This window comes from Humulus lupulus, chromosome 2, assembly GCF_963169125.1.
Source record: "Humulus lupulus chromosome 2, drHumLupu1.1, whole genome shotgun sequence".
NCBI lineage: Eukaryota > Viridiplantae > Streptophyta > Magnoliopsida > Rosales > Cannabaceae > Humulus > Humulus lupulus.
In genome coordinates this window covers 179,384,389-179,411,131 of record NC_084794.1, presented here as the reverse complement: position 1 = coordinate 179,411,131, position 26,743 = coordinate 179,384,389, and the positions used below count along the sequence as shown (strand labels likewise).

Genomic DNA, 26,743 nt, shown 5'->3' with positions numbered 1-26,743 from the left:
TGACGAAAAATGAGAAGATTCACAGCTGCAGCTCGCGCATTATCAACAAAAGGTCACTCGTTATTTCAACTCAAAGGTCAGGAAACGCGTCTTTAGCGTTGGTGACCTGGTACTCAGAAGAGTCTTCCTAGCCAGTAAAGATCCCAAAGATGGAGTATTGGGACCAAACTGGGAGGGGCCCTACCAAATAACCGAGGTCGTGAAAGAAGGAACCTACAAGCTAGCTCGACTTAATGGAGAAGCAGTCCCACGGACTTGGAACGCTATCCACTTGAAGAGATATTATCAATAATATCTTTGTAAGGCTTAATTGGAAAGGCCATCTTTTGTTTATTAAGTAATAACAGCTAGTCTTTCACATTATTGTATATGTTTGTGGGTGTAAACTCAAGTAACCATGAAAGTCCCTTTCTTGATTACTTGGGGGGACATATATCTTGGATATAACCAAGTCCTAAAACTTAGAAGTTAGTTCAAATTGATTGATCGATGTTTTTCTTAAAAAGCACGAGATATTGATAAAGAATTGACACGAACTAAGTTTTCGAATTAAGATCTTGGATATAACCAAGTCCTAAAACTTAGAAGTTAGTTCAAATTGATTGATCGATGTTTTTCTTAAAAAGCACGAGATATTGATAAAGAATTGACGCGAACTAAGTTTTTGAATTATGATCTTGGATATAACCAAGTCCTAAAACTTAGAAGTTAGTTCAAATTGATTGATCGATGTTTTTCTTAAAAAGCACGAGATATCGATAAAGAATTGACGCGAACTAAGTTTTCGAATTAAGATCTTGGATATAACCAAGTCCTAAAACTTAGAAGTTAGTTCAAATTGATTGATCGATATTTTTCTTAAAAAGCACGAGATATCGATAAAGAATTGACGCGAACTAAGTTTTCGAATTAAGATCTTGGATATAACCAAGTCCTAAAACTTAGAAGTTAGTTCAAATTGATTGATCGATGTTTTTCTTAAAAAGCACGAGATATCGATAAAGAATTGATGCAAACTAAGTTTTCGAATTAATATCTTGGATATAACCAAGTCCTAACACTTAGAAGTTAGTTCAAATTGATTGATCGATGTTTTTCTTAAAAAGCACGAGATATCGATAAAGAATTGACGCAAACTAAGTTTTTGAATTAATATCTTGGATATAAACAAGTCCTAAAACTTAGAAGTTAGTTCAAATTGATTGATTGATGTTTTTCTTAAAAAGCACAAGATATCGATAAAGAATTGACGCGAACTAAGTTTTCAAATTAATATCTTGGATATAACCAAGTCCTAAAACTTAGAAGTTAGTTCAAATTGATTGATCGATGTTTTTCTTAAAAAGCACGAGATATCGATAAATAATTGACGCGAACTAAGTTTTCAAATTAATATCTTGGATATAACCAAGTCCTAAAACTTAAAAGTTAGTTCAAATTGATTGATCGATGTTTTTCTTAAAAAGCACGAGATATCGATAGAGAATTGACGCGAACTAAGTTTTCAAATTAATATCCTGGATACAACCAGTTCCTAAATCTTAGAAGTTGGTTTAGATTTTTTCCTGAAAAGCATAAGATGTCAATCACAACACCAACAGAAACTAAGTTATCACCAAATGCATTGAAGAGAAGTAACCATAAGGTCGGGGCAAAAATATGTAAATAAATTGAAATAAAGTTGGGGATACCAATTGTTTCGAGGATAAAAACCTTGTGATGAAAAATTACAAAAAAAAAATAAATGATAAAAGGAAAGGAGAAAAATCCTAAGCCCCACCAGGGCGCTCTGATGAAGTCACCCCCTCGCCATCCTGCTCGGTGGCAGTGGAAGTCTCCCGGTCTCGGAGGGCGCCTCTTGTTGAAGGCGAGCTTTAAACTTCTCCAAAAAGGACCCCCACACGTCCGGCCCCAAGAAGGAAAAGTCACCATCTTGGTTGAAGGCCCAGCAGTGGTACAGCATGGCCTCCATGGAGGAGCTAGAAGCTACCCTCTCCGCCACCAGAGCAGCCTTGGCCTCCTTGACCTCGACCTTCGCAGTGTCTAGGGCGGCCCGGGCAGCCTTGGCCTCCTCGAGCTCGATCTTCGCGGCGTCTAGGCCAACCCTGGTGGCCTTGGCCTCCTACAGCTTGGCCCGAGATGCCTCCAACTCAGTCTGCACAGCAACTGAAGCGGCCTGCGCGACCTTCTCATTTTCTCGGGCAGTTGCCAGGGCCGCCTTAGCATCCCGCTCCTATTGTTGAGCAGACGCAAGGGTGACCTGAGCAGCCTGGTGCTCGCCCCTGATCTCCTCGATCCTGGCCCTGGACCGAGATATGCTCCGGTGGAGGGCCAAAACCGCCTGCAAGACCAAAAGATAATAAGGCAAGTGCCTTAGAAAAAAAAAAGAAAAACAAACAAACAGGAAGAACCAATGGCAAAGCCAACTTACCGTGAGGGTCATCCCCAATGAAGACTCCATCACGTTCTCGGGGCTCCTTGTCTCGATCTCCCGCAAATCCCTCGGGGTGGCGTTGTAGCAGTGGTCCACCATGTAGGTCGTGGTTTCGTAGACCGTCCCCCTAAAGACCTCGGGGACTTTCTCCAAGGCCTGGGGGTTGACCGGGACGCACACACCGGGGGTTGGAGCTGACAAGGTCCCAGTGGGCACCTCCTATTCTCGAGTAGGGACAGGAGGTCGCGGGGGAGGTGGAGCCATCTTCTCCACTGCAGGAGGGGGTGGAGGCACTTTCTCTATGGCAGGAGGGCCTTTGTTTTTCCCCTTGGCAGGAAACTTGGAAGAAGTCCCAGTGGTCTTCTTGGCCAGCCGGAGCCTCTTCACCAAAGGCCCGGAGGACCCGGAGGAGGGGTTTCCTCCCTGGAACATAGACCGTAGAATGTTGTCCCTGGGCTGTGACATCTCCTCATCTGAAACGAAGACAGCAAAGCATTAATATGCATGTAAAAATATTTATGTGCAAAAAAAAAAAAAGCAGAGCTTAAGTATGTATTGAAAAGGGTCCTACCCTCCGAGCTAGAGGAGGAATCTATTGTCATGACCTCCGACCCCGGAGCTTCTACGGGGGAGTCTAAGATAATGACTTTGCGGGTGAGAGGAGGCTCTGGCTCCGGATCCACCTCAGGACTGGACTCCTCTACATACTGCCTAAGACCCGGAGCTACTACGCCCTCCAGGAGGGAGGGCCACGATCTAAGGTTGGTCCTGTACTCCTCAAAGAAGGCCGACCTAAAGGCCAGGGTATTATCTACTACTACGGTATTCCTAGGGCAGCTCATGTCATGACACAGCACGAGCTGGTCAACACATTGGAGTAGGGTGATGTCGCGGTCTGGGTCGTTTTGGTGGCGGTGAACGAGTTGGCCGGGGTTAAACCTAGCAAGCCATAAGTCTGCAGTGGCCCTGTCTAAGTCCCTAAATAAATAAGGGTTACCTTGGCCAGAGGGGCCGACTGCTGCCCCGGACTGGGTCCTCTCTGCATTGACTTCCTGGGTAACCTCCAGAGCCCGCTTCCGGCGCACGAGGGGCACCTCGTCCTCTTCCTCATCCTCATTCGCAGCCTCCTCCTCGGGGATGGGCGCCATCTCGCGAGCAGCGGGGATGGTCCGTGGTCTCCTCAAGGCCAGAGTCTGGCCCGGGGAAATTAATTTACACGCCAGCATCGTCTCATCAGACACGAGCTGGCAGTAATCTTTTTCACTTGGGGGGAGCCCCGCCAAGGTTTCGTATTGACCCCCAAGGGTCACTGACTTAGCCGTCCTCGCGAAAATAGCTGCATGATAGTTTTTAAGTCAGCAACGAATGAAAATAGACAAATCAGCGACAAGCTAGCTAGCTAAAGTTAGAAGGGACTTACGAGGACGGTTGAAATAATGGTATTCGCAATTTCGAAACCCCTTTGGCATGAAGAATTGATCCTTGAAGTCATTGGGGTGGCTGGGCAGCTCGATGATCGCAGCCAAATTGGGAAAATGGGTTAGGTAGTAGAACCCGTCACCTCGCCCCCGTTGCTCCGGGATGGCTTTGAGGCAAAAGAAGTAAAGGATGTCCGCTGGCGTGGGGACCTCCCATTCCTGCTTCAGGAACAAATACTTCAACCCCGCTAACAGACGATAGGAGTTTGGGGGGAGCTGGAAGGGGGCCAGTTTCACGTAATTTAAGAAGTCCGCGAAATACTGGTCCAGGGGAAGAAAGGCCCCAGCCTTGAGATGTTCATCGCTCCAGGCCGCGTACTCCTCGTCGAGCGACGCGCAGCTCTGCTCCCCCTCAAGGGGAGGTCGGGCATCCAGGGCGCCCTTCCCAATCTCTATATTGTGGGAAAGCATTATCTTGTTAACTTTCCCCTGGGTGGTGACCTTCAAGACAATCCTCTCGGCCTCGAAAAAGGCGTCGGGCCCCACCTCGACCTCCTTCTCCACGGTGGGACCAAAGTTGGGGATCGGGGAGTCTGTTGCCACCTCTTTACCTTTGCTGGCTTGCTGGGAAGACGAGCTGCCAACACTCTTCTTGGATGCGCTCTTCTTGGGTGCCATCTAGTCACCTAACGAACAAAGAAGAAAGTTTAGAAAAGGTGACCTAAGCATAAGAAAGAATCTAGCGCGAAGGGTTTCCTTTACACGGGCTGAGGTAATCTCAGCCCGCGGCGAATGAGACCACGCGGTTCTATGAACACGCGCCTGTGCTCCCAATGGGTCCCCGATTGCTCGGGATCCGTGTGTCAGGAGGGTTAGGATAAATTTTGCCTTGGAAGGAAAGTTTCAAAAGGAAAAACCGCCTGTGAAGCGTGTCCCCTAAGCTACCCGGTTTTGGCACCCTAGAAACTGGTTGTTCCAAACAGGCATGAAAAATTTTACCCAGAAAATCACCCCAGAACTTTGTCCTATGAGTCATGTTCCTGAGCATTCTCTTTCCTACTGTCGATACCCCTAGGATAGAAACCTACGCATAAAATACCAGCAAAGAAAAACAAAAGACAAACAACCTACTACATGCGACAAAGAAGAAAGTTTACCTAAGCTACGAAAAGGAAAACCGTTTAAAGCATACAACAAACGGTGGACTTACATAAATTTTTGCTGTGTAATGACTGAAAAGAGCGTCGGGGTTGGAATCCTGTTGAAATCGCTGGCACCGGAGTCACAAAAGAACCCTCGTGTCTGAAACTCAGGAACACCGGGAATAGTGACCGGAAGAGAGAAAATGGTTTTGAGACTGAGAAGGAAGAAGAAAAAAGATGAGAAAAATTTCAAATAAAATGGTGGCTCATGCGAAGGGTGGCCAGCCTTATATATACGTAAAAGGCCAAAGGATGAGGGTCGTTCGATTATCTTGATGTGGGATACGAGGATCACTACTCGAAAGACGAAACGACGGCCGAAGATAGGCTAGGCCATTTAATGCGGTTCTCAGAAGACGAACCGTCACCAACAACGATGCTCCATGTATCCGATACCAGCGTAATGGGAAGAATATGAAGAGTCCACAAAGAAGCCTAAAAGCCTCCACTGTAGCCCCAGGTGACGTCATATGCCACGAGCAGGGGCTTGGGGGGAAAATGTACTCCCAAAATATCATCGGGTTATTAGCGAGCTGGAAAAGGGCATAATTCTATCAGTCACGTGGAAGTCACCTACCCGGAGCTGCTGTTACGAGTCTCTACCTCTCTAGCTCGAGATAGCCAAAGGTTTAGTGAGATTACTAAGGCATCGGATCAGTAGTGTGGACACCACGAGCTGGGACTACATCAAGTTCGGGGTACGAGCTTGAGTTGACACCTCCGACCCCTTATAAAGTCAACCACGCAATGTAAACATGCATATATCAGACATCACATGTCTACTCCATTCCTGAATTCTCGGACACGCAGCATAAACGTGCGCATTCAGACACCCCATGACTGGTTTGGGCCATGCGGCCCATTATCCCCCTTACCTATTGATTAGACCACACTTCATTGTCAATTTTTAGGAATTAATCATGAATGTCGCAGAAGTGACATGATGGGTAAGAAGGTCACGGGATGACCTCCTTTGCCAACACCCAGGTGTCCTCTCCCTATAAATATGGAGACCCTGGGAGTTGCAAAGGGTTGGCTTCTTATTTGTAAAGAAATACCTTGTAAGGAATATCAGAGATATATCAATAATATCGGCTGGTGGACTAGAAGGATTTTAACCTTTGAACCACCTAAAAAAGATATTCGAGTTATAATCTTCCTTTGAGATCATTCATCCATTACGGTTCATCACTTAGCACTAATCCCTCTCCTTATTTATATAATTATTTGTTGCCGAAGAACCGCGTCAACACTCCAATTCTTCATCAACTCTGCGTATCTCCTCTTTGGTAAGTATTCTTTCCCATTCTTTACATTTTTGATGAATCTATCTGAATTTCCTTACTTTGCTCTGCTTTGATTCAAAACAACTGACTTGTCCAAACCAAAAACTAGTTTTTAATAGAAAAAAATTGGCTTGATCCTTGCCTCTTTCTGTGTGATGCTTTAGGGTTTAGAGGTCAGTAGGCCGACCACCTTCATATTCACTAGCCTAGGCGATTTCTAGGCTTGTAAAACCCTAGGCCGACCACCCTTAAGTTTCCTTGCCCTAGGCGATTTACAAGCTTATAAAAATTAGGTTTGGGCGATTTTCAAGGCTTCACATCTAGGCATAGGCGACTTCTAGGGTTTCAAATCCAAGCATAGCGATTTCCAGGGTTCCATAACCCAGGTGGTCAGCTCTAACCCTAGCATAGGCCGACCACCACACTCATTGGGCAATTTCCAAGGTTCTAGAGTTTAGGGTGGTCGGCCCAAGCATAGGCCGACCACCTTGGACCCTAATAATTTTTTTATTTTTATTTTTTATCTATTTAGGGTCCTCCTTTCATTGTATGATTTATTGGAGACTTGAGCCCTAGCCCTCTCACATTTTTTTGAAGCTTACATCTCTAGGGTGGTCGACCTAAGATGGTAGGCTGAACACCTATGGCCTTTCTTTTATGCCTTTTAAGCTTAGGGCTAAGGTTAGCTTAATTTCACTAGGCTGACCCTACTTTTGTGACTTCGATTGATTTTTCCCTCAATTTCTTCACTTTTGCTCCTTAGTAATAGATATGCCCCCACCTATTGGCTTCATTATGTTCATGTACTAACTTTACTCTTTATTTTTCCTTTGTGGCATATGTCCAGTTCCTCTTCGTCAGATAAGTTTATAAGCGAGCGTACTCCACAGGCGTTCTTGGAAAGGGTGAAAAGGATTTTCCCTCACTCCGCTTTATATTTATTCAGTGAGGAAGATTTCTTGAAAAGGTATATCCCAATGGCAAGAGTAAAACAGACAACTTGGCAACCCTCCGAAGATAATCCTCATATTGTCAGGCACATCACTTAGGGCTCTTCGCCTGGCTCTTCTCAGATCTCTTCTCAGCATAGTACTCCCCGTGGCTCTCAGGACACATCTCAGCGAAGTCATTCTTCTCAGCAGAGTCTGTCCAATCAACGAGACTCCTTGAAACGCCTTTTACATCGGGATACTAGTTAGGCTCCCCATCACTCTTCTTCTCAGCAAGAACATACCGAGGGCTCTCATCGCTAGGTTACTCATCCTCAGAAGCGTTCTATTCACAAGTTCCGGCCTAAGGTGGTTCACCCTTCTCCCAAGAGCAAGACAATCTTGCCAACTGTGCAGCAGAAGAAGAGATGACAAAAAGAGTTCCATTCATCAGATTATGGGGCCACCTTTGCCAGTGAGATCATATGGAAACTAGTTGAGAAGCCTCGCCCTGCTGATTACGAGGTTATTTGGTTCAAGGGGGCTACCTCTGACATGACTGAATAGAAGGTAAAGAACTTAAGGAAGACCTTTGACCTCTCCGCGTTTCTATTACTATCCCTGGTCCAAATGACAGAGCTAAGGACCCCTCTTTGGGTATGTGCGCCTGGACACACTTTGCCATCAAGTCCGGTGCTCTACTTCCTCTTCATCCATATTTCTGGAGCGTGCCCGATTATTTTGGTATTAGTCCCTCTCATCTGGCTCCCAACACGATCTTGGTGTTATCTGTGTTGTACATTATCTATCATCATAGAAAATGGGCTGCTCCAGTATCCCATGAGATCCATTACTTATTTGATCTGAAGACGAACCATTCTCAGCCCAACTTAGGGTACTTCCACTTCTACCATTACATGAGCGAGGGTACCGACACCTTCTTGGAAGAGATCTCTAGAAATAGCAAGGCGTTTAGATATGCCAACAACTATTTCTTCACTAAGGATGCAGATGCCAACTACTCCAAGTTTAAGCACGTCAGGCCTTTTTACAGACCGCTCCCGACCCAGGCTATGACTGTTAGGGCTAAGGCACTGATTTCCATAATCCCTGAGGAGAAGAATGTCAAGACTCTCATTACTTCAGAGAACCTTAGGAAGGTTGGGTTGTTTCCTTCTACTATCAATGATGTTTTGGATGAAGATGGTCTCGAGCCTGTGAACACCATAGACTCCCTGGGACCATTCATGTCAAGGAGGTAACCTCTTCGCCTGTGCTGGCTGGACAGGAGGGTGATGAGGTGGGTGCATCTGCACACTCGCTGCTTGCTTTGGATGAGTTTGATGAAGCCACGTTCGAACACAAATCTCATTCAGAATGTCCGACACTTTTATCATCTTTACTTTATGTTTCGTCTGTATTTGATATCCCGCTAATATTTGATCTTCTTTTGCAGGTTTAGATATGTTCGGTTTTGTTCATACCCAGTAAAGGTCGACTCCAACTGACACTAGCCTTTCCGTCCAAGCAGCTAAGAGGGCCAAGGTTGAACCTGAGTCAATAACGGAGGTTCCTCCCGAGGTGTCTCCTTCGACTCCTTTGGCGTCTAATCCTATCGCAGAGGTAGAGCCATTCTTGCCTACGCTGGTTCCTCCCAGTATCATTGATGTGGGTGCCTCCTCTTCTGTGCCTTCTCCCTTATCTAAACCACACCAGTCTGCCATACGGAATTTTGGTGCCATCATGGACCGAGCATCCCATCTAGAGCAGACGACAACGACTTTTAATGGGATTAAGAATGAGGACTTGAGCACCATCCTCATAAAGTCACTCCTTGACATTCAGAGTGTAAGTCATCTACCATTTTCTTTTTGTCTGGTTAGCTTGTGTGCTGATGTTATCTAACATTTGTATGTTTTTTGCAGGTGCTGATGTTGGTCTCCCATGTCCGTGATAGGTCTGTAGAGTATACCTCTACACTTTCCAACCTTCGTTCTAAGCTTGAAGGTGTTCGCCAGGTGGTGCTAGACCTTAGGTGTGTTCTTGGCACTAGGGATGCAGACATTGCTTTGAAAGATGAAGAGATCAGCACTCTCCGCAGTGCCGTGGAGCTCAAACAGCAGGAAGTGACCGAGTTGACCCTCAAGGTAACCTAGATGGAGGGGAAACTTGCTGACCAACTCAAACAGTCTAAAGTTGAGAAAGAGAAGCTGATTACTGACATGGACCAACTGCAGAAGGATGCTCTTTTCGAGAAGGAGCAAGAGGTCAAAGCTGCCCGGGACAAGGCTCGAGAGGAGTATTCAGAGACTGCTTTCTCTTGCTTCTACTTGATCTGGAAGTCCAACAAAGATCTGAACTTGGATTTCCTTCCTGAGAAGAGACGAGTGAAGGAGCTTAGGAAGTGTCTGGCTCGTGAGGTTGCCGAGGCTCAGGGTGGTCTTTCAGATGATACTCCTCACCCCAGTTAGTCTTCTTTTGGTTTCTTACTCTGTCTTTCCTTTCGTCAGGTTTAACCCAAACCTGCACACCATAAGAAGTTTAAACCCGAACCCAAATGTGTTTGGATCGGTTCAGATGCAACTGAAATTTTCGAATTTTGGCTGCAACTGAAATTTTCGAATTTTGGCTGCAACTGGGTTTTGTGGGCTCGGGTTGGTCAAATTTTCGAGTGTTGCGGGTTAAATGGTGGGTCGTGACCAATATGTGGCAAGAAGCTGGTACGTGTGGTACGTGTGGTTTGCAATGATTAAAGCTACAAATAAACCCTAATAGTAATTTTAATAATTATCAAGGCACAGAAACCAAAATAGCCTTTATTGTAATTTAAAGAGACTAAAGAAAGAGTAGGAAGGAAGGATGGCGTTCAACTTGATCGTGGGACTGAGATCTTTATGTAGAATCAGAATGTCCAACCAAACAACCTTCTCTTCAAACCCAAACCCAAACCCAAACCCAAACCCAGGTCCTCTCACGAAAACCTTCTTTCTTCTTCTTGCTTCAATATATATATGTCTATACCTTTATTTATATGTGTCAAGACGTTACATTTCAGGTTCTCAGTCTTTGAATGGCGTCTCGCTCCCAGAACTTCGTGTGTTCTCCAGGAAAAATAAGAAATTCAAAGAGACCCTACTCGAAACAGCTGATGATCACAAAGTAAGGAATTCTTTTTTTTTTTTTTTATCTCAACCTTGGATTGCCGAGAATGCTGATGGGTACGACTTTGTATATGGTTGATTAAGCTGTCTTAATACATTATAGTTTCCATTTGTTATTTACTGCATTTCATTTGCCCGGATTTCTCATAACTTTTCTGAAGCTGGCTTTCAGTTTTCTGGTGCAATTTCTTATTACCAGAATTCTGGATACTTTATATAAATACCTGTATATATATATATATTAAATTATATGTTTTTTTTTTTGCTATATTCGATTCGCTTCTAGGCTTGTTGTAATTGATAACATTAAATTTCATCAATACCATGATCGGCTGTTAGTAACAAGTCAAACCCATTTATTGATCACTTTTACATGCCATCATTGTTGATATGACCATCAGCTTCATGTGCCCAGCTTTCTGTCCTACCCGACATTGAAGAGTTTGCATACAAGAAAACGAAGGGATCTGTCTCTCAGAGTTAGTATTCTTTATTCCTGCACCTGCATGTACTGTGTTGCTCTATGCTATTGCTCATTATGTATAATTTGATGAATTTAGGTTCTCTGCTATGTGATTTTGCCCACTCTGTACAAATTAGACACTCTTTTTTAGCAATTATTGCGTGGTTTCCCTTGGTATCTGTTTGTCACAGTTGCGGTTTTTCTAGTGATATGCCACAGAAATGCTCAAGTTCAAAGTAACGAGCTTCTTGATTTTTCTTTTCCTATGAAAGCTCCTATGCAATTTTTTTGGTTCTGTGAGTATTTGGCTTATAATAACTTTTTTTAGGTTAATTGTTGAAAAGACAGATCTTGAACTAGTTTATCCCAATTAAGTGATTGTATGCCTTTTCTCAAAAAAAAAAAAAAAAAAAGTGATTGGTATGCCTATCTTCTTCACTTTAGATTTTTGGGATTGGCATTAATTATTTGGAACAGATTTGTTACATGATATTTTCTTAGCTTGTCCCCACGGTGTTAGGTAAAATACTCTTTAAAGATACTTCATTTTATAACTAAATCATTCAGCATACGTGAATCTTTTGCCAGTTAAAACCTTAAGGCCGAGTATGGGTTTAAATGTATTTATATTATTTCTGTGTAATATTATTGAATTTGTCACTTGGTCCTTTGTTTGTATAGATGGGCAATAATTGTTTATTATGTGGGTGTTTCTTTATCCTTCACAGTCCATGTTGCCTTGCTTTACTTGTATGATATGATTTGTTTTGGATAAAGACCCAAAAATTGTATTAGGGTGAGGAAAAATTACAAAAGATGATAAGTTATTATCTTCAAGTACAGAAGATGATATATGATCATCTTATTTCATGGTATGATATGCCATTGTAGAAAGCTTCTCTCTCTTTTCTGTCACATGTATTCATGTGCTGATATGCATGCACTCATCCATAATTATATGCTAGCACAGACTCATAAGTGCATCTAGATCAGGTCTTTTCCCCAAAACTTATTTATTTATTATTTTTCATTGTCATTGCTTCAGGGAAGTCAGAAGGTGCATCTGATGTGATTGTGATGGAAGCTAAAGTATCGAGGGTTAGGGCAAGAGGTAAATGCTGAATCAGCCTTAGCTTATGACTGCAAATTGAATTTTGGAACTTATATTAGGAGATGTGAATCTTTTTATTGCTCATCTCAATAAATGGGTTTATGAAGAGTTATGTATTATTTCAAATTTTTGTCTTGACAGAATAAAAACAACTTACTGTTTTATGAGAAGTAGTCATCTTCTGTATGTCTCATGCAGGAAGTGTATTAGTTAATTTGTGAAGTACACTGAAAGTAATCAGATTGAATATTGTTAATCTGTTTTCTTTATATGGAGCTGAATTTTTTTAATGGTTCTTTATTTTTTTTACTGGTGATTAGAAACAATTTTCCTTTTACACTGGCATGTTTTAAGCGTGCTATATAATTTGTGAAGTACACTGAAAGTAATCAGATTGAGAATATTGTTCATCTGTTTTCTTTATATGGAAATGAATTTTTTAATAGTTCTTTATTTTTTTTACTGCCGATTAGAAACAATTTTCCTTTTACACTGGCATGTATTAAGCGTGCTATATCACTTCCTTGAATCCTGATACTCGTGTAACTTAGTGCTGAATTGTTTTTATGAATTCTGCAGTTGGATCGATGACTTTACTTATCTAGTAGTTGTTTGTGGTTTGATGCCTTTAATTTTTTTTTGCTAAGAAACATATATGTTGTTATTAATAAGGTATCATCCGAATTATAACCTAGAAACATCTAATGAAGAAAGAATAGTTTACTATCAAATTACAACCTTAATAACCGATCATTGAGTAGCAAGGAATAATGAAAACTTTAAAATCTTTAATTTTAAAGATCAATATAGCCAAATATGGGAGAATTCTTTGAAACATAGTTATTCAATTAATTTTATCTTTCTGTGGTGTAGATTTTTGAATAATGGCTGGAATAATATTATTCATCAAAGAATTACATATTAATAGGCAGATTACAAAGCTATACAATTAACCTAGGTCAACTAATCTCCTAAAAATCAGGGATATACAATATATTAGGATATAAGATTATTCTGTTTCCCTAAATAATTGATACAAAATAAATATAAAATATTTACATAATTCTACACTCCCCCTCAAGTTGGGTAATGTATATCAAACATTCCCAGCTTGCACACTAATTCATCAAAGACAGTTCTGGGAAGGGCTTTGGTAAGAACATCGGCTATTTGAAGTCTTGATGGAGTATAGATAGTTTGAATTGTGGCACTCTCAATCTTTTCAGTGATGAAGTGTCGATCTATCTCAATATGTTTTGTCCTGTCATGATGAACAGGATTTTTAGCGATACTAATAGCAGCCTGATTATCACAAAGCATTTTAATGGACTCTCCTGCAAATAGTCGTAGTTCACTCAGTAATCGTTTTGGCCAAATCCCTTCACAAACACCTAGAGCAAAAGCTCTAAATTCTGCTTCAGCTGAACTTCTGGAAACCACTTATTGTTTCTTACTTCTCCAAGTCACTAGATTACCCCAAACATAAGAACAATATCCTGAAGTACTCCTCCTATCTGTTACGTCTCCTGCCCAGTCTGCATCAGTGTAGACTTTGATCTCTCTGCTATCACTTTTCTTGAATAGAAGACCTTTCCCAGGATTCATCTTGAGGTATCTTAAGATTCTAGTAACAGCTTCCATGTGTTCTTCAGTAGGATTGTTCATGTATTGACTGACAACACTAACTGAAAAACCAATGTTAGGTCTCGTATGAGATAGGTAGATCAGACGTCCAACTAACCTTTGATATCTCCCCCTGTCTACTGGTGTCATGTCCTTTCCTGAACCCATTTTCTTGTTGGAATCCATTGGAGTTGGGGCAGGTTTGCATCCAAGCATTCCTGTTTCCTTCAGTAAGTCTAGAACGTACTTACGTTGAGAAACAATTATGCCATGTCTTGATCAAGCAATTTCCATGCCAAGAAAATATCTAAGATAACCAAGATCTTTAATCTCGAATTCCTTAGATAAGAACTCTTTCAATCTCTCCATTTCCTCCTTGTAGTCACCTGTAAGTATTATGTCATCCACATAGACAATTAGGATAGCTATCCTTTTATCTGACGAGAATCTAACAAACAAAGTGTGATCTGCTTGACACTGAGTATACCCATTCTGTATGATTGCTTTAGTGAATCTACCAAACCATGCCCGTGGAGATTGTTTAAGACCGTACAAAGATTTCTTGAGTTTGCACACTTTGTTCTGATTTGAGGAGTTCTCGAAGCCTGGCGGAATGTCCATATAAACTTCTTCTTCAAGGTCGCCGTTTAGGAATGCATTTTTCACATCAAGTTGATGGAGGGGCCAATCTTTATTTGCAGCAAGGGATAATAGAACACGTACAGTGTTAAGCTTGGCAACAGGCGCAAACGTTTCTTGATAATCGATTCCGTAAGACTGAGTGAAGCCTTTAGCAACAAGGCGAGCTTTAAACCTCTCAACGCTCCCATTTGCTTTATGTTTAACGGTAAAGACCCACTTGCAACCCACGGATCTCTTCCCAGGTGGTAGACTTGTGATTGTCCAAGTATTGTTTTTCACCAAAGCACTAATCTCATTTGCTACAGCCTCTTTCCATCGAGAATCAGTCAGAGCCTCTTGAATTGTTTGAGGAATCTGTATGTTATCAATAACAGAGACAAATGCCTGATAGGATGGTGATAATGCTTTGTAAGATACAAAATTACCAATTGGATGCTCTGTACATGCGCGAACTCCCTTCCTCAATGCAATCGGCAAATCTAAATCATCATTTATTTGCACAACCTTATCATGGTTAGAGTTACTTAAACCTGAATGAGTTTCTGGAGAATGAGGATCCGGTTCCGATGCATGGTGGTCCTCCAGATGTGTTGTGTGCTCTATATCTTTACCAGAGTTTTTCCTTCTCGTATAGACACGAATTTCTGGTTCTTGACAAGGTACAAGAGCCATGGGTGGACTTGGACAATTTTCAATGATTTGGGAACCCATGAGTTTAGAGGAAGATGAAACTTGATTTTCTATGACTTGAGAGTCGGAAGAATCCTCATGGTGAACACTAGGAGATGAAGTATTATTAATACTCGGAATAGTGTCCCAAAGATGAGATTCACCTGCATTCTCCCCCTGAATCTCAGATTTGTAGTAAGCATGATTTTCAAAAAAGGTGACATCCATAGTGTTATACATTTTCCGAGTTATAGGTGAATAACATTTATAACCCTTTTGATGAGAGGAATAACCAAGAAAAATGCATTTGATAGATTTAGGGTCTAGCTTACTACGATTTTGAGAATGAAGATGAACGAAGGCGGTGCAGCCAAAGATCTTAGGATCAAGAAGACTAATGAATTTTGTATGAGGGAATTCTCTCAAAACCGTGTGACATGGAGTTTGAAAGTTGAGTACTCGAGACGACATTCGGTTGATTAGATAGGTGGCCGTAAGAACAGCTTCACCCCAGAAATGTTTGGGGACCTGAGTAGAAAACATGAGAGAACGAGCAACTTCTAAAATATGTCTATTTTTCCGTTCAGCAACCCCATTTTGTTGAGGAGTATCAACACAAGAGCTTAAGTGTAGAATGCCTTGTTGTGTGAGATAAGGATCGAGGATAGAATTGAAGAAATCTTTGGCATTGTCGGTCTTGAGGATTTGAATTTTAGTAAGAAACTGAGTTTGAATCATAGAATGAAAAGTTTTAAAAATTTCACTTACTTTTGATTTTGATTTCATGAGAAACACCCAAGTTAATCTAGTATGATCATCGATAAAAGATACAAACCATCTATGTCCAGTTATATTGTTTACGCGTGAGGGACCCCACACATCACTATGGATCAATGAAAAAGGTTTGGAAGATTTATATGGTATTCTAGAATAGGTATTTCGAGTGTGTTTTGCAAATTGACAGATTTCACAACAAAAAAGTTTCGGATTTTTATTAGTAAATAAAGATGGAAACATTTTTGACAAATATAGAAAATTTGGATGACCAAGACGATAGTGCCACAACATAATATCACTATCTTTATTTGAAATAGACTGATTATTTAAAGAAAACAAACTGAATTTCGGAGCTATCCTAACGGATGGAGTGTAATCTTGTAGGATATAGAGCCCAGAACACATCTTAGCACTGCCAATCATCTTCCCCGAATCCAATTCCTGAAACACACACAAATTCGAGTAAAACTTAGTCACACAGTTTAGGTCACGAGTAAATTTACTAATAGACAGTAAATTACAATCCAGTTTAGGCACATAGAGAACAGAAGTGAGAGTTAGGTTCTGATTTATGTTGACTGAACCCAAACCCTCAACCTTAGAGAACGTGCCATCTGCAATTTTCACTGTATGATGCTCTGGACTTGTGTGAAATTCAGAAAAAATATTTGCATCTCCTGTCATATGATATGATGCCCCCGAATCAGGAATCCAAGGGTTAGCAGTTCTTTTATTGACAATAAAAGCTACTGAAAGGTTACCTTTCATGGCCAAATGTCCTGTACCAGGTGTAGTATCAGGCTTTGCAGTGATGTGTGACTGACTTAGGAGTTTCTGAAGTGCCTCTAGCTGCGCTTTAGTGAATGGTGATGAATCAGATGTGTCCCCATTTCCTATAACAGCAGCAGTATTTAGAGTGGCAGCGACGTTCCCGTGACTCTCTTTGTCTTTCCATGATTTCGGCTTCCAATCGACAGGCTTTCCGTGAAGTTTCCAGCAAGTTTCTCTGAAATGCCCAGGTTTGCGACAGTGATCACACCATGGTCGACCCTTCTGCTGTCCTCTTGCAGCAAGAGCAGAGGACTCTTGAGTAGAAGGAAGAGGAGAAGCACCCATCATGACCTTCTTTCTGCTTTCTTCATGTCGAACCTCTGAGAATGCTTCTTTGACGGTTGGAAGTGGCTTGATACTCATGATCCTACTCCTGACAGCATCAAGTTCCTTGTTGAGACCATGAAGAAATTTGAAAGTTCTCCTTTTCTCTACAATACTCCTGTATAGAGCAGTATCATCTGCACACTTCCAAGAATAAGTTTCAAATAAATCTAATTGATGCCAAAAATGAGTAAGAGTGTTAAAATATTGTGTGACTGTAGTATCTTCTTGGCGGAGATCATAAAGAGCAGCTTCATTCTCAAATAATTCTGATGTATTATCAGAACTAGAATAAGAGTCTTTGACAGCATCCCAAAGTTCCTTGGCTGTCGAATATAAAAGAAAATTTTCTCCAATATCATTATTCATTGAACTAACCAGCCAAGATTTGATCATGTGGTTATCTGTTTTCAATTTTTATACTTTGGATCGTCTGGTTTTGGAGTCTCAATCTACCCTGTGAGATATTCTTCCTTCCCCTTTCCACCGATATACATCATTACTGACTGTGACCACTGAAGATAATTATGGCCATTGAACTTGTGGCTTGTGGCTGGTGACCAGAGAAACAGCATCATTACTGTGAGATGAAGAACCTATTGATGCATGTGGATTAGAGAGGGTTGATGGATAGGAGGATGCGTTTGAGTTTAGGCTTTCTTTTCCAGTAGCCATGAAGAATGTGATGCGTTGAAAAGATGAGAAGGGCTGGTACGATTTTAGGGGCTGGTGCGTTTAGGGCAGAGAAGAAAAGAAGAAAAAAAATACGATTAGGGCATAGAATTTTCAACGTGCTCTGATACCATGTAGATTTTTGAATAATGGCTGGAATAATATTATTCATCAAAGAATTACATATTAATAGGCAGATTACAAAGCTATACAATTAACCTAGGTCAACTAATCTCGTAAAAATCAGGGATATACAATATATTAGGATATAAGATTATTCTGTTTCCCTAAATAATTGATACAAAATAAATATAAAATATTTACATAATTCTACATGTGGTATAGTTTCTTAGCCCTTACACTATCAGAAGAATTATTATGGCAAATTGGGTGAGAATATAAGTATATTATTAGGGCAAGGATTTCAAATTGTTAGAGATTACTGTAACTATACCAATAAAATGCCTTTTATTCTTTTGGTGTAAATAACCCAAATATGGTAGGTACTATGACTAAGCAATTTTTAGGTATACTTTTAGTTGTTTGCCGATTGAGACTCCTCAATTGGTTAGGATCATGTGTGTGTGTGTTTTTCTTTTCTTTCTTTGTTTTTTTTTTTTTTTTTTTTTGTATTTGGCTATATTTAATAGAATAAAGGAACCTTAGTTGTTAACTTGTTTGCATTTGTAAGAAAATTAGTTCATGTAGGACTAAAAGTGGGTTAATTTGACACAGGTGAAGCACCTGATAGCTGGCAGCAGGTCCTCGAGGGAATTCGCAATATGAGGTCCTCTGAAGATGCGCCGGTAGACACTATGGGATGTGAAAAAGCAGGAAGTCTTCTTCCTCCTAAGGTACAACTTTTCTAAATTTTAAGTTGCATTACAGTTGAAAATGCCTTGGGAGGTTAGGGTTAAATTTATATTTATTAGAGGAAATTCTAGGTGGGATCACAATTTACAAGACAGCTCTACATGCACTCTCTATCATCAATTTCCATTTTCTTGCCACTTTGGAAGCTTTACATTTATTGGAGGCATATTGTATGAGGAATACTTGAAAATATACGAGTTTTAACATAATTTGGATTCGATCATGCATCAGTTGTAGGCTTTGGTAACATTTGTTCATTTATGTTTTGTGTTTCATTTCCCTGTTTTGGTTGCAATTGTATACGGACTGAAGTTTATCCTTTTTCTCTAATTATTTGCTGCAAATTTATGTTACATTATTCATATTTAATCAATTTTGGAGATAAATTTTAAGGCTTATTTTTTTCTTTCTTAATTCGGCACAATGGTTTGGGTTATCTCATGTGAATATGGTAACAGAAGGAGAAAAGTAGTCAGAAAACCATGTGAGATGTGTTGGATAAAGAGTAGGTTTGTTGTGTACTATTTATTTGTTCATTTTGTGCAGTGATTTAGGTTCTCTCAAGTCAATCTAATAAAAGAAGAGAGAGTTAGTCAAGTTACTATGTGAGATGAATCTTAGATGGCCATCTCATAGATTTCCAATGTCAGCCTTTCATTTGTCAAATTGTGGGAAGTAGACATCTGCTCAGATACATCATGTGAAGGCTAAAACTTTTAAAGCACTTTGATAAGATTCTAGGTAATCAAACCCACAAACACATATGACAAAGTATAATTTGGTGTATAGAGTTTTCACCCTTGAGGTGCCAAACTTGGTTGGTTCCATTGTAGAAATTTTTACCCGGGATCTGTCCTAATCTAAACTAGCTCATTAGACAAAGGTCTGGTGCCAAATTTCAAGAGAATTTTTTCATGAGATTGTTACCAATAAGGATAAGGTACTGTTACTAAGACAATAACTTGTCTAAAGCCTACAAAGCAGTTTCCTCAAAATAGTTTTCCTAATACATTTATACTAGAGCTTGTCTGGTTGATCATGTTGAAAAGCGTACTATATAGAGCAGGAATATATACTTGGCCTTTGTCGTTTCCTTGTCTCATTGACCAATTCTAATGATGATTAATCACTTGAGTAGATGTTGGGCCAAATGTATTGGGACTTTTACATGTGAAGCATATCATATTGTGATGAATTTTTCTGTAGGAACATTATGCAGTAATCAAATACTGATATTTTGTGTATTCACGTGTAGTTTGATTAGATATTTAATTTAATCTAAGACGATATAGAAGCAAAATACACTTAATCTTTGTCCACTGTATAATTGTATATGTTATATCTTATGTAAAATTCCAAGTTATCATTGCCTTTTACCATTCCTTGAAACTTTAACTTGGTGTTAGAAACATGATCTAGATGCATTAACCATTCAGTGACATACTAATCAGGAACGAAGATTTGCTGTCTTGGTATCATCACTTTTATCAAGCCAAACCAAGGATCATGTCAATCATGGCAAGTTCTTATACTTCAAATTTTACTGTCTTTAATCAAAGAAGGGGGCTCAAGTTATTTTAACCTTGGTATTTAAAAACAATAATTTGGTCAGTGAGTTAAAAATTTATCTTAATGTTGGAGAATCATTCGGTGAGAAAACTAATAATGAAATACAAAAAAAAAGAAAAAAGAAAGAGACTGCTTGTATGGTTCACTAAAGGTTTGAAAAAGTTCAGGAAAGATGTATATCAATCTGTCAGTGTGAAAGTGGAACTACTATAAATGCATTTGATTGTTGTTTGCCGATAAATTGTTTACACACTGAACAATGCTATAGCTCACACAGAATTTGTGTAATGCTCCTGAAATTTGAATTTTCCACATGTTTCTGCTCTATTTCCTTTATTTAATTTTCGTTTCCCATAATCTCAAAATTGTATTTCTGCCCTTATAGTTCAAACTACGTACTTACAGAAATATTTTAAATTCAGGAGCAATTCAGCGTCTCTTACAAAATGGTCTGCTTGCTGCTGATGCCATTGACAAAGCTGATGAAGCAACCGTAAAAAGCTTGATTTATCCTGTATGGTCTTTACTTTACTTTTCTTTTCTTTTTCATGTTATTTTTTCAAATAAATGCCTTATAGATTTTCTCATTTACTTGGCTAAGTTGAAATTGAAGGACAAACCCCAACACAGTGTTCAATATTCTAATAACAACATTTGGTATCATGCCAAAGATATTCATCCGTTGGTAATCAGAACTTTTTAATTTTATTTTCAATTACTCTTTGTAGGTTGGATTTTATTCAAGGAAAGCAAATAACTTGAAGAAAGTTGCAAATATATGTCTCATGAAGTATGACGGTGATATTCCTAGCTCATTGGAGGAGCTACTTTTGCTTCCAGGGATTGGACCTAAGATGGCACATTTGGTGAGAAAGGGAGGAACAGTAATTGCAAACTTAGTTAAATCAACATGTTGAAAAATGAGTTAATTCTCAAAGTCGAATGCTTTTGGTGCTTCAGGTTATGAATGTTGGCTGGAACAATGTTCAGGGCATATGTGTCGATACTCACGTGCACCGCATATGCAATCGACTTGGATGGGTGTCACGACCAGGCACAAAACAGGTATCTTTAATCTTTTTCATTTAGGAATAAATTTTGACGCAAGCAATTGGTTTTTTTCTTTGGATCGGACTTTCCTATCACTAGTAACTTATCTTATATTGAGTAAAAAGTATGAGCTATATAGGATATGGTTTAAATCCAAAGAAGGTTCGCTCATTTTACTTTAAAAAATGAAGCGGTGTTATTCTTTTCACCTTTTCAATATTGTTCCATTTTACATATTAAAGATTCACCTTTAATTTTAATTTAAATGCATGGAAACATGGATGTCCTATCTTTATAATGGAATGGTGTACCAAGTAGGGCTCTATTGGGGTATTAATTTATGATTGAAGTGGTTGAAGACTTTTGTGCAATCATGGTTCCGTCCACCCAAAGGATTGGGTTCCATCTCAAAATATTAACCTATGCTTAATACCTTATAAACTGAAAATACATCTTTTGTGTACACATGACATCATGAGAACCTGACTCTGATTCTACTTGTAGTGTTATTATGGGCCCCATCTCAAAATATTAGCATATTAAGTAGAATAGCTTAATATTGTATAAACCCATTCTTATTCTTATGTATTGTCAGTGTGAAACTTTATTTGCACACCCAACAAAACGTTAATGATATTTTTCCATGATATTAAGTTTAGAGAGAAAATTTTACTTTGTGAATGACTATTGATTAACTTTAGTGGCTAGATATTTTCTCGTTTTGTAATTTCCTTCCTCCTGGGTAGATTACATATCCATGCTTAAAGTTGCATTCCTTAATAATGAAGTCCAGTTTTTTTTTTTTTTTTGTTCCTTGAAAAAAAAAAAGAATTACCCAAGTTACTTGGGGTTTGAGCTTTTACTTTATATCCTCACAGCTGTGATAAGAATAATCATAGATTCTGTTAGTTGCATTCCATAAATGTGAAGAAAAAGTAGAAAAGAGAGAAATATTCTAGAGAGAAAACCATTATAAATCAACCCCAAGAGGTAGCTCAAGTGGTAAGGGCGAACTTGAGGATCTTACCCATTCCAAGTTCGATTCCCCACGAGCGATTACAAACCTTCATGGGGCCACTGGGGCAGTCTCCGGTTGAAAGCGCCAGGGCCTCGAGGGATTAGTGGGGGTAGGGCCCCTGATACCCTCGGTTATCAAAAAAAAAAAAAAAACCATTATAAATCTGCACATATCCTTTCCCACAGAACACCTCTCATTATTTGTTCCTTTGCAAAATCATGAGTTTGGCATAATGAGTAAGTCATTTACCATGAGATTGCAGAATTCCCATCATCCATGCTTTGTGGAGTTGTAATATTACTTTTCTTCCCCAAAGAGGTTTAGTTGGAGTTCACCCTCAAGAGAAAATGTCGCTTTGATGGAAACACAACAGAGGTGGATAGTTAGGCAAAAGAGATCGTTGATAAGAAAAATATATTTTAGAGTAGGTTACAAAATCTTTAGATTACTATGCACGAAATCGGGAAATTATGATACAAATTAAAATACACAAAGCTGGGTGAAATTTGGCAAGAAATAACATTCTTCTTCAAGTAATTTTCTGAGCTGTTTATCAAAAGTTTCCTTTTAAAAGTACAAAGTAACATGCTTAAATGCTCAATTGCTTGTATCAACTCAAGACCTGTTCTTGAATATGTTTTATGTAGTTTGAGTTATAAATAAAGTATTTCTCGTGAAGTCCAAAAATCTGATAAGTTTGTTCGCTAGGGACTGTTCCTTGCTGCATTATTTATGGTGCAGTGAAGTGCTCATGCTTTTCTTTTTTTCTTCCTCTCTTATTTGCTAGAAAACTTCAACTCCTGAGGAAACAAGAGAGGCATTACAGATGTGGCTCCCAAAGGAAGAATGGGTTCCAATAAACCCTCTTCTGGTTTGTGTAGCTATCATCTCCATACTCAGAAACGTCCACATTCATATACATTGTTTCTTTTAATTTAACAACTGTGGGGTTTTTAATTTTTAATTTTTTATTCTATGCTGATTGCTGAACAACATATAGGTTGGTTTTGGTCAGACAGTTTGTACTCCGCTAAGACCCCGCTGCGGAGTGTGCACTATTAGTGAATTCTGCCCATCTGCGTTCAAGGAGACACCAAGTCCTTCCAAATCCTCCAAGTTGAAGAATTCTGCTTCAAGAAAGAAGCTCTAACAAAGTGGACTTTCCCTTTGTGATTTTTGCCTTGTGTACATGTTTCTATCAAGAAAAATTGCAGGCATTTATGATTTACCATGCCTAGTATAGGAATGTCTCATATGGGAAAACTGTGATTTCCCTTGCTCTCTTGCCCCTCATTGCAATATTAGGAGGCTGCACACGTGGGGTACTGTTCATAAATGAACTTCCAATTATGGATATATGCATAGTATCACAAGACTCGTCTTTTTTCTTTTTAGAATGCAGGTAATGTAAGTTTACCCCTACATGGTTTGTATTAATTTAAAAAAAGTATAATACTTGATAATATATAATTTTTCTAAACTAAATATGTCAATTTACGACTTTATTACCATTTTTTTAAACGGTTACAATTTACTATTTAAATGAACTATTAGTTTACTGTCACATTTTTTTATTCTATATATCGAATAGCTTTGTTAAGTATAACAATGATTTATTTTATTAATTTTAACTTTTTTAGATTAGTCTATAAATCTTAGGGCAATTCTTGAGTGCAAAGTGCGGAAAACATCACTATATTTATAGTAGTCATTCGAATCATTTTTAGGAAATTTTGAATAACTTACTGTGCTAAAAGTAGGATTCAAATAGTTAGTTGTACATATATTTTTTTTTTTATACGGAGAAAGCAATGTAAATTATTAGGAATTTTTTCAAAAATTGGTGGGATATCTATTATAATGATAATATATGTATTGATATGGATAATATATGTATTGATATGGGCATAATTTTTCCAGGTGCTAAAAAACACTCCAGCAGTGGATTAATTCTAGATTTATTCCTACTACATCTGACCTTTCTCCAGTGGAGAATGGAGAATAATTTGTATAAACAAAGTTCTTGCGTTAATTCTTTACAGTCATGCTTATTTTTGGTTTATTTAGATATAGGCTTCATTCGCTCCAGTGTAAGCTAGATAGCCTTCAGTTAATCCTTCCGCTGATGAGCAATCTGAAATTAAGCATTTAAGATCTCAAATTGATGCCTTATTATTCAAAGAAGAACTTTACTGGCATCAAAGATCTCGGATTTTTTGGCTTAAGCCTAGAGATCAGTATATAAAATTGTCTAAAGGTAATGCTATCCGCTCTCTCACTTTGAATGATGGCATTGTGGTTTCCTTTTTTTTTGTGACGTTAATAGGGTCGTTGTCCAGTTTTATTCTTCTCTTTTTAATTCTCGGGGTCTTAGTGAAGAAGCTATTTCTATTTTACATTTACGGTATTATCGCATCTCTTTCTAATAATGATATTGTTTTTCTTGATAGACCATTTGCCCCCGATAAAGTTAAAATTGCCTTAATTCAACTTTAAGGCTCCTGGTTTGGATTGAATGAATGCTTACTTTTATAAAAATAAAATAAAATTGGGATGTTCTGATTTCACTAGTGCTGTTTTATCTATCTTAAATGGTAATGCTTCTCTTGATAGTGTAAATTCTACTCTTATTGTTCTTAATCCTAAAAAGAAAAATGCTAAATATTTTAAAAAGACATTCGTCCTATTAGTCTGTGTTATACTATTTGTAAGGTTGTTTCTCGCATGTTAGTCAATTGGTTAAAGCCAATTTTGTCTAAGTTTATTTATCCTTTTCAAAGTGCCTTTCTGTTAAATAGAATTATTTTTGATATATCTATGTAGCTCAAGAAGTTGTGCAAGCCATTCATAATAGTAGATTAGGTGCTATTGGTTGGGCTGCTTTAAAGCTTAATATGGCTAAAGCTTTTGATAGGGTAGAATGGGAGTTTCTGCGTAGAGTTCTTGTTGAAATGAGTTTCCCTAGTAGATTCATTGATTTTATTATGCATTGTTTGTCTATTGTTACTATTAACTTTAGTATTAATGGTCAAGTGTATGGATCCATAAAACCTTCCAGGGGTGTTAGGTATGGTGACCCCCTATCTCCCTATCTTTTATTTTTGTACTTGTTCTGAAGGTTTGTCTTTTGCTCTGTCTTAAAGAGCAATTTGGCCTCCTCTCAGGTATTTCTATTTTTAATAGGGCTCCTTTTCTGTTTCATCTTTTTTTTTTGCTGATGATAGTCATTTATTTTGCTTAGCTAATAGGGTTCTTGTTTAGTTATTAAGGATGCTGTTCCCTTTATTTTAATGCTTCTGGTCAGTTGGTTAGTTTTAATAAATCTTCTATTCTGTTTTCTCCATATACTTCTTCCTTTGTCCGACAATTTTCTATGACACTTTTGCTTTAGAAGATAAGCCTTTATTAGTAGATATTTAAGTCTCCCTCAACACTTTGATTGATATCGTAAGAGAGCCTTTTCTTTTATTATAGATAGATTTCTTCTTTTCTTATCTCTAGGTTCCAAAAATGTTTTTTCTAGAGCAAGTAAGGAGATCCTCCTTGAAGATGTTATTCAAGCCATTCCCTCACATGTTATGTCTTGTTTTAGGTTACCCACTAGACTCTGCAGAGATATTGAACAGTCTATGGCTAAATTGTGGTGGGGTTCTTTGAGTTCCTCTTCTAAAATTCATTGGAGGAAGTGGTCATCCTTATGTTATTCTAAGTTATTTGGGGGACTGGGATTTTGCTTTGTAGTTCACTTTGACCAAGCTATGCTTGGCGAATTTTTGGAAATCCTTCTTCCCTCCCTCCTGAGTAAATTGCTAAAGGCTATATTTTGCTTCTTTTTTTAGAAGCTAAGCCTGGCGCAATCCTTCTTACACTTGGAAGTTGACAATGAGGTCTTATATGGAAGAGTTACTTAATAGAGGTCTTATATGGAAAGTTGACAATGATGCTTCAATTCGTACTTTATAGGATTATTGGATCCCTAGTTTTAGGTATTTTTCTTATTTATCTGACTTGACTCCATCAGATAAGGTTTGTTTTTTATGACTCCTAGTGGTGCTTGGGATTCACATAATTCGAGGAGTTTCTTTTCTGCTGACATTGTAAAGGCCATTCTTCGTATTGATAAGAATGATGCTTTGATTTGGGGTCAAACCTCTTCAGGTATCCTTTCTATAAAGTCTAGTTATCATTTGGAACTTTTCACAATTTATATATCTTCCACCTCAAATCTTTTGCCCTTAAAAAAATGGTTGTCCTTTTTATGGCATCTTAAACTTCCTCCTAAAATCAAGCATTTTATCTAGAGAGCTTGTCATAACTTGTCGACAACTAATACTAATCTCATGCATAGGAAAATCTTGAGCTCACCACTATGATTTTATATTACTCCCAATGTAGAATTTGTTACTCACGCTTTACCAAAGTATTCCAAAGCTAAGAAAATATGAAAGGATCCTTTGTCTTATTCTTTCTTTTTAGATCAAGTTTCTTCTGATCTCTTGGATATATTGCTACATGCTTGGGTTAAATTTGATTTATCATGCAGTTTGAGAAATTTTATGTTTGCTATGGGCTTCTTGGGACAATAGGAATGATATTTCCTTCAAGAAAAAAACTAACATTCAATTTTAGGAGACCACCCGCCAGAAGCAAGAGTCCCTTCTGGCTCTTCAACCTTTGATTGATGCGCAGGG

The 26,743-nt window shown here is 38.8% G+C and overlaps 1 protein-coding gene across 2 annotated transcripts; it reads left to right on the top strand.

Moving 5' to 3' along the window:
* Nucleotides 1-10,069: 10,069 nt before the first annotated feature.
* On the top strand, nt 10,070-23,563 carry LOC133818763 (endonuclease III homolog 1, chloroplastic). Of its 2 annotated transcripts, none has more exons than XM_062251800.1 (11): nt 10,070-10,234; nt 10,325-10,428; nt 10,846-10,909; nt 11,939-12,004; nt 18,278-18,396; nt 19,867-19,933; nt 20,407-20,498; nt 20,713-20,850; nt 20,945-21,049; nt 22,840-22,956; nt 23,053-23,563. In XM_062251800.1, exons 1-11 carry the CDS (start codon nt 10,129-10,131, stop codon nt 23,200-23,202), a joined length of 1,128 nt encoding a protein of 375 aa, XP_062107784.1. In that variant the 5' UTR covers nt 10,070-10,128; the 3' UTR covers nt 23,203-23,563. The 2 variants fall into 2 exon arrangements, with proteins under 2 accessions (XP_062107784.1, XP_062107785.1); XM_062251801.1 differs by having other exon boundaries at nt 10,073-10,234; nt 22,840-22,923.
* Nucleotides 23,564-26,743: the final 3,180 nt, after the last annotated feature.

Coding starts and splice junctions, on each gene's coding strand:
- LOC133818763 (XM_062251800.1), top strand. CDS start 10,129: ATGGCGTTCAACTTGATCGTGGGACTGAGATCTTTATGTAGAATCAGA. Junction 20,851..20,944: donor GACCTAAGATGGCACATTTG/GTGAGAAAGGGA, acceptor TTGGTGCTTCAG/GTTATGAATGTTGGCTGGAA. Junction 21,050..22,839: donor CACGACCAGGCACAAAACAG/GTATCTTTAATC, acceptor CTTATTTGCTAG/AAAACTTCAACTCCTGAGGA.